The sequence below is a fragment of the Aethalodelphis obliquidens genome, unplaced genomic scaffold, assembly GCF_003676395.1.
Source record: "Aethalodelphis obliquidens isolate GAN/ISIS:26980383/991018 unplaced genomic scaffold, ASM367639v1 scaffold10, whole genome shotgun sequence".
Classification (NCBI taxonomy): domain Eukaryota; kingdom Metazoa; phylum Chordata; class Mammalia; order Artiodactyla; family Delphinidae; genus Aethalodelphis; species Aethalodelphis obliquidens.
In genome coordinates, this window is record NW_020837954.1 from 14,041,207 (window position 1) to 14,053,892 (window position 12,686).

The 12,686-nt window shown below is 36.7% G+C and overlaps 1 protein-coding gene across 1 annotated transcript in view; it reads left to right on the forward strand.

Annotated features, from left to right (window-relative positions):
- TTC6 (tetratricopeptide repeat domain 6) overlaps positions 1-12,686 on the forward strand; it is a 208,006-nt gene that overhangs the window by 165,181 nt on the left and 30,139 nt on the right. Inside the window, exons 17-22 of the mRNA XM_027111731.1 lie at positions 3,041-3,161; positions 4,582-4,732; positions 7,392-7,474; positions 8,381-8,457; positions 8,892-9,052; positions 11,942-12,076. Of these exons, the coding sequence (XP_026967532.1) occupies positions 3,041-3,161; positions 4,582-4,732; positions 7,392-7,474; positions 8,381-8,457; positions 8,892-9,052; positions 11,942-12,076 (728 nt within the window). The remainder of the gene's footprint in view (positions 1-3,040; positions 3,162-4,581; positions 4,733-7,391; positions 7,475-8,380; positions 8,458-8,891; positions 9,053-11,941; positions 12,077-12,686) is intronic.

Below are 12,686 nucleotides of genomic sequence, written 5' to 3' on the forward strand. Positions count from 1 at the left end.
TTTTTTTTTTTTTTTTTTTTTTTTTTTGCGGTACGCGGGCCTCTCACCGCTGTGGCCTCTCCCGTTGCGGAGCACAGGCTCCGGACGCGCAGGCCCAGCGGCCACGGCTCACAGGCCCAGCTGCTCCGCGGCACGTGGGATCCTCCCGGACCAGGGCACGAACCCGCGCCCCCTGCATCGGCAGGCGGACCCCCAACCACTGCGCCACCAGGGAAGCCCCAGGCCTATTTCTTAGTCGTCTTGATAAAATGGTAGTGATTTTTCCTAGTGGGCTGTGTCCTACTCCATAGACCCAGCCCATGGATTAGTCAAATTCAGAGTTTTGTAACCCTTAGACTAAAAATGGGCTTTGAGAATCCTCAGTAAGAGGATGCAGCAGCAAAAAGTGGCCATTTTCTCTTTACCCTATACCAGTGCATTCTTGGTATATGAATATGTCCACAATTCTGGGCATAGAATAAGTGCTCAGTAAACAGTGTCCAGCTGAATAAATTAGCCCATCCTGACTGGCAAATTCTAGCCAGAGTCCAACACTCCAAACATGGCTGTGTTCACCTGGGTGCAAAGTGCTAGAATCCCAACATCCTAGATGAGGCAGAATCTAGAGATTAAGGAGACCACTAGACTCTTAGGAAGAGAATACATAGCTCCTCAGGGGAGGCAATCTAAGATGATTGTTTCTCCTTTTTTTTCCTTTGGCAGTGCTTTGCATCTTGCGGGATTTCAGTTCCCTGACCAGGGATTGAACCCGGGCCATAACAGTGAAAGTGACGAATCCTAACCGCTAGACCACCAGGGAACTCCAAAAGATGATTGTTTCTTGATATCTCTAAATCCATTTGCCTTCTGAGGTCACCCTTCCCATGAATATTCAAATAAAATAACTCAAAGCCCATCCTATGTGCTGAGAGGAGTCTAGTGCCCTCCCTTCTATTTCCACGGATTCCTAGAAGAGAGAACTGAGGATTCCTGTTCAATTCTCTTGGAATCTTTGTACCTAATTTCTGCTGTCTGATTGAGTCTCCATTTTTGTTCACCCGTTCACCGCGCATGGCTACCATCTGTTACTAAATGTTTTAGGGTTCAGAGGATAAAGTTAGCACAGATAATTTAAATTTGAAGGTTAAACACCCTTATTTCTGTAAGTTTATCTTTTATTGGTCTCTGTCAGCCCTGTCCATCTGCCATCTGGCGAAACCCCTTTCTTCCTGGTCTTCCTAAGAGCTTCTTTCTCGTATTTCCCTCTTCTCCAAGTTTTGGGCTTTTCACCTGCTCTTTTCTAGGCTATCACAATAATACAGATCCTTGTTATTTAATTATTCAGAGCAGACCAGCTTTATTTTAGCCTCAATCTTTTCCTATAGGATAGCCTAAGGAGTTTTATCTTTCACAATCAAAAAGGACCCTCAATATATTTTTCTAAGCTAATAATAATATCTTACATTCATTAGGCGTTTCACTACTTGCCAAGCACTATTCCAAATGCTATATATGGAGAGTCTCAATTACTCTTCAGAATAATGCTATGAGGGAGGTACTATTATCATCCCCATTTTACTGATGAGAAAACCGAAGCACAGAGAGGATAAGTAATTCTAATATTTTTGTTTCCTCAAGAAGAATGTTTCTCATATGGACACCAAGGGGGGGAAAGCGGCGGGGTGGTGGTGGTGATGGTGTGAAGAATTGGGCGATTGGGATTGACATGTATACACTGATGTGTATAAAACTGATGACTAATAAGAACCTGCTGTATAAAAAAATAAATTAAATTAAATTCAAAAATTAAAAAAAAAATTAAAAAAAAGAAGAGGGCTTCCCTGGTGGCGCAGTGGTTGAGAGTCCGCCTGCCGATGCAGGGGACACGGGTTCGTGCCCTGGTCCGGGAAGATCCCACATGCCGCGGAGCGGCTGGGCCTGTGAGCCACAGCCGCTGAGCCTGCACGTCCGGAGCCTGTGCTCCGCAACGGGAGAGGCCACAACAGTGAGAGGCCTGCGTACAGCAAAAAAAAAAAAAAAAGAAGAATGTTTCTATTTTTCTAGAGCAACCAACTAACCAACTGCAGCTATTTTTCTCCTTGCTAGACAGTCATACTGTGAACTGAGCAGTCAAATGGCCTTCAAGTGATTGCTTAATCTGTATGATCACTGCTTACACTAGGAATACTTCCCCACATCTAGTATTGTGCATATTTGTGTCCCAGGCTGTGAACATTATGTACATTTTTTGCAGAACTTTCCCTTTTTAGCTTGAGAAGCTTGGGCGATGTGGATCAAATGTAAAAATCTCATCTACTTCACTGCATGTTTTTGAAAGTTGAGGGGGAATCAGCAAGTGAGGAGACACGAGATAACCTCTAGACTGCTAGACTGGTCACTGATGAGAGCCACATGCCTGGAGTCCTGAGAGGAGGTTATTTTTGCCCCATGCTTCTGTTCTTTGGGATACGCATAGTCAAGTTGCCTGCGTTAACTCCAAGGTCTGCTTGCAATTGGAGTAGCCTCTTTGAGCTGTCCCTCTTGGTTTATGTGTATAAGCCTGACCTCTTCTGTCTGCCCCAGTCTGGGTTTGTACCAGAACCTGTTCTTGGGCCAGTAATGATGCCTTCCTACCTTCCAAATAATAACAAGCCATCAAGGGCAATGGCACCTTTCTGACTGCAATCCACTGCAGGGGATCAGAGGTTAGATTCTAGGCCCATCTTTGCCATTGATTTGCATGGTCACTGTACCTGGCCCCTTTGGACCTTAATCTCTTCATCTGTAAAGTGAGTGGACTATCATAGATTAATACCAGGATTTCTTCCAGCTCTAATGAGTTTGTGAACCATAACAGTCACATTGTTCCTTATAAACAAATACACTTTTTTATGTGAGTACTGTGTTTTACTCACCAAATAAGTACACTCATGACAGATATGTTTTATTTTATGTAACGTTAAAAAAAATAAGAATAAGCAGTAGGAAGGGGCATAGGCTAAAATGTAACTCGGATATGTTTGTTCAGAACCTGAATACGATATATCCCTTTATTCTTAAGCTCTCATAAATGACGGCTGTGAGAATCTTAGCTGCTTCCTGCATCGTGGCGCACTCTACACGGATCTAAAACTTTGGTTGCTGGCAGTTTGTGACTTTGAAGCTGTTATTTCTCTAGAAAGGTATGTTTTCCCTTTGATTCTTATTGATTTCACTTTTATATAAAATAGGTGGAAGAAAAAGCTTTCTCCCCTCATCATTAATAACCTTGTAAAAGTGAGACAATTATGAAGCCATCCTAGAATTAGAATACTACCTCTGAAAATAAGCTTACTTCTAAAATAAGAACTGTTCTCAATATCTGTTTGCCTCAGATGCTTCTGCAAACTTTAGAGATTGAATGGGTTTGAGAGGAGTTTAAATCCAAGGATAGCAAAATCAACCAGTAATTAAGAGCAGTTTGGGCATGCCCAGGTTAAAACTTTTTGAAGTTAAGTTCATGGAAAATTGTCATCAAGTTTTAAAATAATGGCAAAATACTTGCTTGCTATATTGTTGCTAGGCACGATATACGACTCAGTGGGAAGAAATCCTCTATTTAGGACTTCTGACTACATTTTGTTTAGTAAAGCAAAATAAAGAAAGCAAATACCATTAGAACACAGGTTCAGGAAGGAACAGACTGCAAGTTACATACACTAGTCAGAAAGCCAGGCTGTAAAAAGTAGAAGTTAATTAAATAATTCCTCTTCTTTCCAAAGAAGTATTCTTTACAATGGAAGGTGTCAGAAAGAGTAACAAATCATGCCCGTTCTGTGCCAACCGGCAGAGTGCTTACTTAGCTTATTTAAGGTAAACTTTGAACTTGACTTGGGAAAAGTCATGGAACATGGCTCCACAATGGCCACAGTGGTTTTCTTTGGGATATTTTTGAGTCAGGAAGAGAAAGAAATGAGTTTCAGTTGCAGAAAGCCAGAAAGTGGGCAGTCGGCAAAAGGGTCAGGGCTTCTGTGCAGTTGGGATACAGAATGTGTAGTTTCCTCATTTTGAAATAGAGGCATGGAACAAATAATTTCTAAGGTTATTTCTACATTGAAAATTGTTTGATTCTAAGAGAGAAAAACAACTTTTATTTGATATAGAAAAGCAACTGGGTTAATACCTCTGTGGAGAGGATTTTTAACCCTAAGCCTCGAGAATATTGCTCTTTCTCACTGTTCCTCACCCTTTCTCTTGGCGAATATAACATAGCTTGAGGCAAAAACTTTTGAGTTGAGGAAAACTAAGCTTGTTATCCAAGATAAGTCAAGAATAAGTCAGGGAAGAGTGAAGTATTGCTAAGAGTCTAGGAGACTTCAGGAAATCAGTTCCTAGGACAGGCTCTACAAATGTTTATTCCTAACTAAGGATTTCATAAAGGTGTTTATAATTTTTAATAGAAAGTATTTAACTAATTTATTTTGCTTTAGGAAAACTGTCCTGTCCAAGAGAAAGAACCCTGGTATAAATTGATGTATGTATTTCATTAGGTTCATTTATAATTGGAGAATATCTGGAATAATTAAAATGTCTAAGAATATTTTGCTTTCTCATTTTTTTTAGAACCATTATTTTGCCTTATATAAATATTGGCCTCATATATCTACTACACCTGGATAACTACATTGAAGCCACTCGGTATTTTTCTGAGGCTATTAGACTTGACCCTATGTATATTCAAAGCTATATTTGTCGAGCAGAAGCCTATCATAAGGTATTTAAGGTTTGAGAACTTTGATTTTTTAAAAATGTTTCAATTTTTTGAATATTTGTTCAATGTAATTTCAAATATATCAACGTATTCTTTTTCAGCTAATTACAGAGCCTAACGCATTTATAAACAATACATATTAGGTAGATATATTGATAGTTAACTATAATTACCCACTTAAAAATCCTCTCCTGATTAGGTGTGAATTTTTGTCTTTTTTTTTTTAAATAATGCCTGTTTTTTTTCTTATTACAAAAGCAATGTGTATTTACCACATGTAATATATGTATGCAAATAAGAATACATTAAAAAACATCCATTATTTCATTCTCCAGAGATAACTACTGTTAACATTTTAGAGTCCATCAGTTTTGTCCATCAGTGTGTGTGTATGAGGAGTGAGTGAATGGGTGAGTTCATAGAATGAGATCTGTGCATAGAATGGGGTCCAAATCATTCACACTTTCTTTTAAATTTTTTTTAAAATTTACAAGTTATTTAAATTAAAAAAATAATATATCCTTAGTGTAAAATTCAAACAATATAGTAAATAATAAGAGCTCTCTCTGACTCCAACCAACTTGGACTTCCCAGAGATAAAGACTGTTAGCTGTTGTGTCTACCTTTCAAAACAGATATTCCCTTCTACTGCTCCATCATTAACTGTCCTGTCCAAGACACTGATTTCTCACCAGGGTTATTGCAGTAGCCTCCTGGTCTTTTTGCTTCTGTTCTTTATTCCTTTTTGATGGGTTTTCAAAACAGCAGCATAGTGATCCTGTTAAAACATAAATCAGATTATTTCACTTCTTTGCCTGGAACCCTTCAATAGCTTCCCTTTGTGCTCAGAATAAAAGCCAAATCTTGCAAAAGCCAAAGGCCTACAAGAGCTCATGTGAACTGGCTCCTTGTTACCTTTCTGCCCTCATCTCCTACAAGTCCTCTCCTCACATTGGTTTCAGTCAGGATAACCTGTTATGCTGTGGAAAACAACAACAACAAATAAAACTTCAAAATCACCATCTTAAAGTAACAAAGGTTCATTTCTTGCTCACACTGCATGTCCATTGGGAGTTTGCTAGGGGCTCTGTTCTCGTTGTCTCCATCTCAGGATGCAGTGTGACTAAGTCCTTACCTTCCTGATGATGGAAGCAGAAGACCCTGGGGCCATTTTGGTATTATCCCCAGGGAAGGTTTGCTTTTGATCCCTGTTGGGAAGGGGTGGGGAGTGTGTGTGGCCCTTTTGCTTCACTCCCTGTTGATGGAGCTGAGGCCTTATGGGGAAATTGGAATTTCCTCCGAGCATATTTAGAAACCAAAGCACCAGCATAATATCAAGGTGTAAGGACATATATTCAAAGACTCATTGTTCTGAGGAGACAAAAACCTCTTCACAGTAATGGTTGAATAAATTATGTTGTATTCACACTATAGAGTATTATATAATCAATAAAAAGAATAGTTAGAATTATGCCAGGTGATTTGGAGGGATTTCCAAGAGATATTCTAGAACAAGATCTAGAAGACTTTAAAGTGTATACAGTATGATCCCATGTAGATAAAACAATGACAAACCAAACCCTGTGTATGTATATAGAAGAATACATATGCCTACGGTGTGGGTTTAGGCTCCAGGGTAAATCCAATCTAATGCTACCTGGAGAAGTCCAACCCCAGGAAAACTTGCAAAGACCAGAGAGTGAGCTTCCATCATTCCCAGTCAGGGTTTCCTCAATGCATAGCTATGTATGATTGGAACCAGGTGGAGCAATGCAGGCATATGACAAGGTGGTTTATTAATTATACCAACCTGATCAGGGTTAGCTTGAGAAGCAGCAGGCCTGAAGTTCCACAGTAATTCTTAAATTTACTTAAAAACATCTCAGACTCCCTCCTTTTGAATTCCCTCTTTTGACTCCACCCACTATTTCCACTTTGCACCATTTTAACAGGTATTGTCTACTTCTATGCACAAATGTTTTGATCACCATGTCAGCATAGTAAGAGGAGTCGTTGGTTGTCCCAGGTTCATTTTGCTGGGATGTGTTTAGTTCCCTTTTGTAATTTCCCCAATGTTTGTAAAAATTTGTATAAATTCAGATTATGCTCTGTAACCAGTATTAAGGAAAGAATCGTTGTTTACTTTTCATTGTATATTGATTTTAAACAGGTATCTTTTTCATCATTGTTGTATTTTGTTTTATTCATTCATTTTACTCATTAAGTGCAAGCTTGTTTTTCCTCTCTTACTTTTAAGTGGAATTGACTTTTACTTTTTATTTTACATTCCTTTGCAAGCTAGTTTATTAGCATGAGTAAAGTTTGGTGTAAAAGGTGTTATGGTTGAGGGAGAAAACTGAAAAGCTAAACAAAAAAGAAAAACAAATGAGAATATATGATATAATCATATTTATTTAAAACTATATATTTGTGGATCTGCATACTCATTCTTCAAATTTAAAGATAATTAAAAAAAAAGACTTTACTTCATAAATTTTTTTTTAACTTCTCTGTATCCCACTTGCTTTGATGATTCTTAAGAAACACATGTATTAGGAGAGATTCCTGCAAAATTTCTGTATTCAAGGGTGGGAGGGAATAACTATCAGAAAGGAAGCAATCAGTATTATTATGAGCTAAGTTTCTATTTATCACTCAACAGTTGCACAAATTGAAAAAGGCAGTAAGAGAGTTATCTCGTGCTATCCACCTTCAGCCAGATGGAATCCAATTATATATAATAAGGTATGTGTATAGAAATAGAATTCTTCTTGGGATAACTTAGTATCTGAGCTAGCTGTTGGAATCCTTAGTTCTTTCTTGATCCTTCCAGCCTCCTTGTTTTACATTTAATCTCCCAGAAATGGCCATCTCCAAATCAGCAAGTCAGATATAGTTGTTTTTGTTAAACTTTAAGATAATTCATAATATAAGATAACAGATCTTTCCCTTAGTTCTGTCCTTGCATCAAAACACAACTGTCTGTGTTTAAGTTCTTTGAGGCCTCTCTAGATTACTGGTTAGATAGTTATCACAGATCTCATGAAAGTAAGGTAATATATTTTGATTGTGTACCCAGAGGTACCAAGTATAAACCTCAGATAATTCAGTGAAAAAAAAGATACATTGAATTGTATTTCAAATGCAGTAGAGCTTGCTATAAAAGGACCCATTGCAAATTATGAGTTATCACTACCAAAAATATATTATAATTACTAACATGGGAAATGGATTTACAGAAAATGGGAAAATGGACTGGAACAATGCTTTCTGATAAGGTCTTGCTTCATCTTTTAACTCTTGAACCACATTTTAACAATTTATGTAAATACTTCTCCATTTGTATGCCCCTTAAACTGTGTTTAGCTTTTAAAATTTCTCAGCAACAGAGTATAACTTTTCAAATGCTGATAATTACAAAAAGATCTATTTTTCTTTCAGCTTCACATTTACTAAATTGTTTTCTTCTCACATCTCCACGCTAATTGGCCTATTTAGACTTACATAAAATATTTATAATTTCAAATGTATTATAATAAGTATGAATAAATGTATTATAATTTAAAATTTTAAGTAACTGAGTATAAAAAACTTTATTTTAGAAAAATTATTTTTAACTGCTTAGAATTAAAAAGCTGTTATTTCTTCCAGAGGACAATATCTTCTTAGGATGAAGTGCTATGGTCTTGCAAAGTTCACTATTTACCAAGTAGCAGAAATGACCAAAGGTAAATATAATCAATGTAAAATTATAATATTGTCTTAATTTAAAAAGAAATACTTCTTTAAATTTTTTATACTATTTTCAGTAGCTCTGTATAGGTAGCATGAAGGGTTCACTTGAAAGTCAAAGTTAGATTTTGAAACTAAAACTTCAGTTTCACATGTATGTAACCAATTTGTAAAATACTTCATAGCCTAGTGAATTTTGTGAGAGAGATTATTATAGGAAATACCAGGCTTATGCTGTTATTTTTTGTTTGTTCATTTGTAGTTGGAATGTCTTATTGTTTGTTGACAGTAAGTAGATTTTAGTATCATATTGATTTATTAATTCATATTGTAAAAATAGATTATTGAATTGCTTGACTGTCTTAAAATAATTATATTCTAAGTCCTAGATACTTGGCAAAGTTATTGATAAATTTTCCTTTCCCTTTAGGTCTCATTGAGTTGAGTCCTATACAGCAAGCACTCATTTATTCATTTTGCGAGAAACATGACAAGGCCATTCAGGTCTTAGATGGGATCACTTTGAATAAGCCTGAGGCCACCATGTATGCTCTATTGGCAAAAGCTCAAATGAAGGCCAAGAGGAACAAGGTGAAAAGTCTTGAGTAACGTTTACTAAACCTATTAATGTAATTTTTATATTGTGCTTGGAATTACTGCTTACATATATATATATATATATATATATATATATATATATATTTTTTTTTTTTTTTTACAAAACTAAACCATACCATTTATTTATTGATTCTTCTGTTAATTAATATTTGGGTTGTTTTCTTTTGTTTTTTTTCCTCTTAAGAGTAAGGGTAATATTCTTTTTCATGTCTTCTGTTAACATTGTTGGTATGTAGAGAATGTAAATGTTTAACTTTCAAGAAAATGGCACATTGTTCCATAGGATTGTACCAATTTATTCTCCCGCCTGTAGTGTATGAGTATTCCTGTTGATCTCCATCCTCTACAATAACTGGTGCTGTCTACTTTATTTTTATCAGTTTGGTGGATAAAAACTAATGTCTCATTATGGTCTTAATTAACATTTCTCAGTTTGAGCAAAGGTTGAGGTATCTTTTTATATGTTTATACTTCCTGTTCTATCAATTTGCTGTACACATTTTTGTTTGTCCTGTTCATATTGATTTTTGGCATTGAAAAAAATAAGTCCTGTGTATTAGTCCTTGGTTGGTTACATGTGTGTCATGTATACTCTTGCAATTTGTGGCTGGTTTTAAAATTTTCTTCATGATGTCTTTTGATGAGCAGAGGGTCTTAATTTTAATGTAGTTGAATATATCTTTTTTGTTTTATTGTCACAGCTTTAAAAAAAATTCTTGTTTAAAAATTCCCTCCCTACACCAAGGTCATAAAGATATTTTCCCATATTTTCTTCTAAAAGTTTAAAAATTCTGCTTTTTGCATTTAAGACCTCACTCTACCTTAAATTGATATTTTTGAATGTGATATAGTGATAAAACTTCAGTTTTCCCCATATGGATACTCAAATGTTCCAGTATCATTTATTGAAATGTTCTCCTAAACCAAAGATCTGAAGTGGTACATCTGTCCTATTATAACCTTTCATGTATGTGTGGATCTGATTTTGGGCTCTCTATTCTATTCCTTTGGTCAATTTTTCTATCCCTGGCCTAATAGTACAATGTTTTAACTACTGTTGCTTTATTGTAATTCTTGACATCTGGTGGAGCAAGTTGCCACACCATATTCTTCTCCAGGAAATTCCTGGTTATTCTTGGGCCTTTACTCTTCCAGCTGGTCAAGATTTTAAAACCCAGCTGGAATTTTGATTGAATTGTATTGAATCTGTAGATTATTTTAGGGAGAATTGACACTTTTATGATATCAAATTCCTTCTTTGTAATAATCTTAAATTTACTTTAACCTCCCTGAAACCTGAAATCACTTGATTGGGTCCCTCTTCTACCCAATCAGTAGTCATGCTCTCTTGGTTCTACTTTCTAAATGTCTCTCAAATCCACTTCCTTTCTCTGTTTCTCTGGTCATTATCCTAGTCCAGAACATATTTGTATTTTGTTTGAATTATATAGTAGTGTTGAACTCTTCCAAGCTTTTCTGCACACGGCTGCCACGGTACTGTGTTTGGAATGTACATTTGCCTTATGAGAGCATCCACTACTTTTTTAGAGTAGTGAAGGAAAGAGAGGTGGGACATCAGCTAGAGGAGGAAAAGAAGATGTGTTCATTTTAATTTAAATGTGATGGAAGACTTTATGGACTCCAGGAGGCAATGAAGGGGCAGAGATCCAAAAGCAGAAGGCGGGACAGAAGGAGTTGGGGTCAAGGGCACAGCTTGAGGAGTTAGCTCTGAAAAGAAGAAAGGAAACCATTCAAAGACAGGAGAAAAAAAGATGGAAATGAAGAAGATGTAGAGACTTTGCATAGTAAAAATGAGGGAAATTGAGAAGGTGATGCATTTTTTTCTATTGCAAAGGCATGTGCTGAGTGAGGCTGGAAGGATGAATGTTGAGGTAAGCTTTAGACATGTGATGTAAACTAAGGGTGGGCACAAAGGACACAGCATATCCAAGTTAAACCTCATTGTTTTTTTTTTTTTTTTTTGCGATACGCGAGCCTCTCACTGTTGTGGCCTCCCCCGTTGCGGAGTACAGGCTCCGAACACGCAGGCTCAGCGGCCATGGCTCACGGGCCCAGCCGCACCGCGGCATGTGGGATCTTCCCGAACCGGGGCACGAACCCGCGTCCCCTTCATCGGCAGGCGGACTCTCAACCACTGCGCCACCAGGGAAGCCCAACCTCATTGTTTCTTTAGCAATTTAATATAATTAAGAAAGTGGGCTAAAGAGTCACAAGTAGCTGTATTTCTATATATTAGGTAAATACATTGAGTAGCTAGTTATGAAAACGCGTTTCTATTTGGAAAGTTGAATTTTTTTTCATTAAGAGTTTCAACTATTTTGACAGAATAGTTTAAATGGGTAATTTTTGATGTTAGTTTATTTTCTGGTGTCAGTGGAACCCCCTTGAGAGCATAGCAGGACAAAATAAAAGTTGATTACAACAACCTCAGATATTATCAGTGGAGAACTTTTACTACCTAATAGCTGCCTGGCATTCCCTTCAGGAGAACTACTAGGAAATTGGTCATAAATTGGTCTATAAATTTTAGTCTGATTTAAGACTACGAGAAAATACCCTTTAGAATTTAGAAATTATAGTTCCAAAAGTCCACTTGTGTAACCCTGCTTACGTACCTGCCTGTAGGATAGGCACCTGGGTGGGTCAGATTTCCTGCCTGTCAGAAGTCCTCCCTCTTGGTGCACTGACAAGATCTGTGTCTTTACCAGGTCTGTGTGTCCTCTTGTGAAATGAGAGTAGGGCTGTGTGCTCAGGATTCCTTTTAACATCTAAGGCTGTTGTGTTAAATAAATATGAGAAAAAAACATTCCCTTCCCTCTCTTTTTTTAAAAATCATTATAGGAAGCCATGAGAATGTTTAAAAAGGCGTTGGATATCTTTTCTCATTCTGATAAAGGACGAAATGCCGTAGCAGCTTCATCAGACTGTCTGTTTCACTTGGGTCTTTGTTACATGGAGGAAGGCAACTTACAACTGGTATTTTGTGTATTTAAGAGCATAGGTATTTTATGGTTTTAGAAATTGTTTCCTTGCATTCAGTTCCATTTCTGAAGGCTACCTAAACAGGCAGTGACTAGACCAAAGCTTCTTATAAAGCTTGGCTTACTATAGGCAGTCTGCACCCTGCAAAACCTACTACATTGTTTTATTTATTCAAACATTTTATTGATGCCTGTTTGTCAACACTATTCGGAAGACTAATGCATGTTTCCCACTAAACAAATTTAATTGTAAGAACTTATTATATCAAAATTTCATCACATTAGTATAAATTTACTTATTACATTGTAAATACTTTATATTGAGTGCTTCAGTGTAATGTAGAATAAATGGAAAATGTTTAGGACACTGTTTGATTTCTGTTATTGACAGCTGAGCAATTCAAATCAGAATAAAACCAGATTCATTGAAAACCAGTTGATTCAATTATTATGTATTTATCCAGTATTTGGCTATTTCACAGTATTCTCCATTTCAGAATTTTCAATGATATGATAAATATGTATTTTCCATTGGCTATTTTTGAGTATTCCTCAACTACACACACACACACACACACACACACACACACACACACACACACACA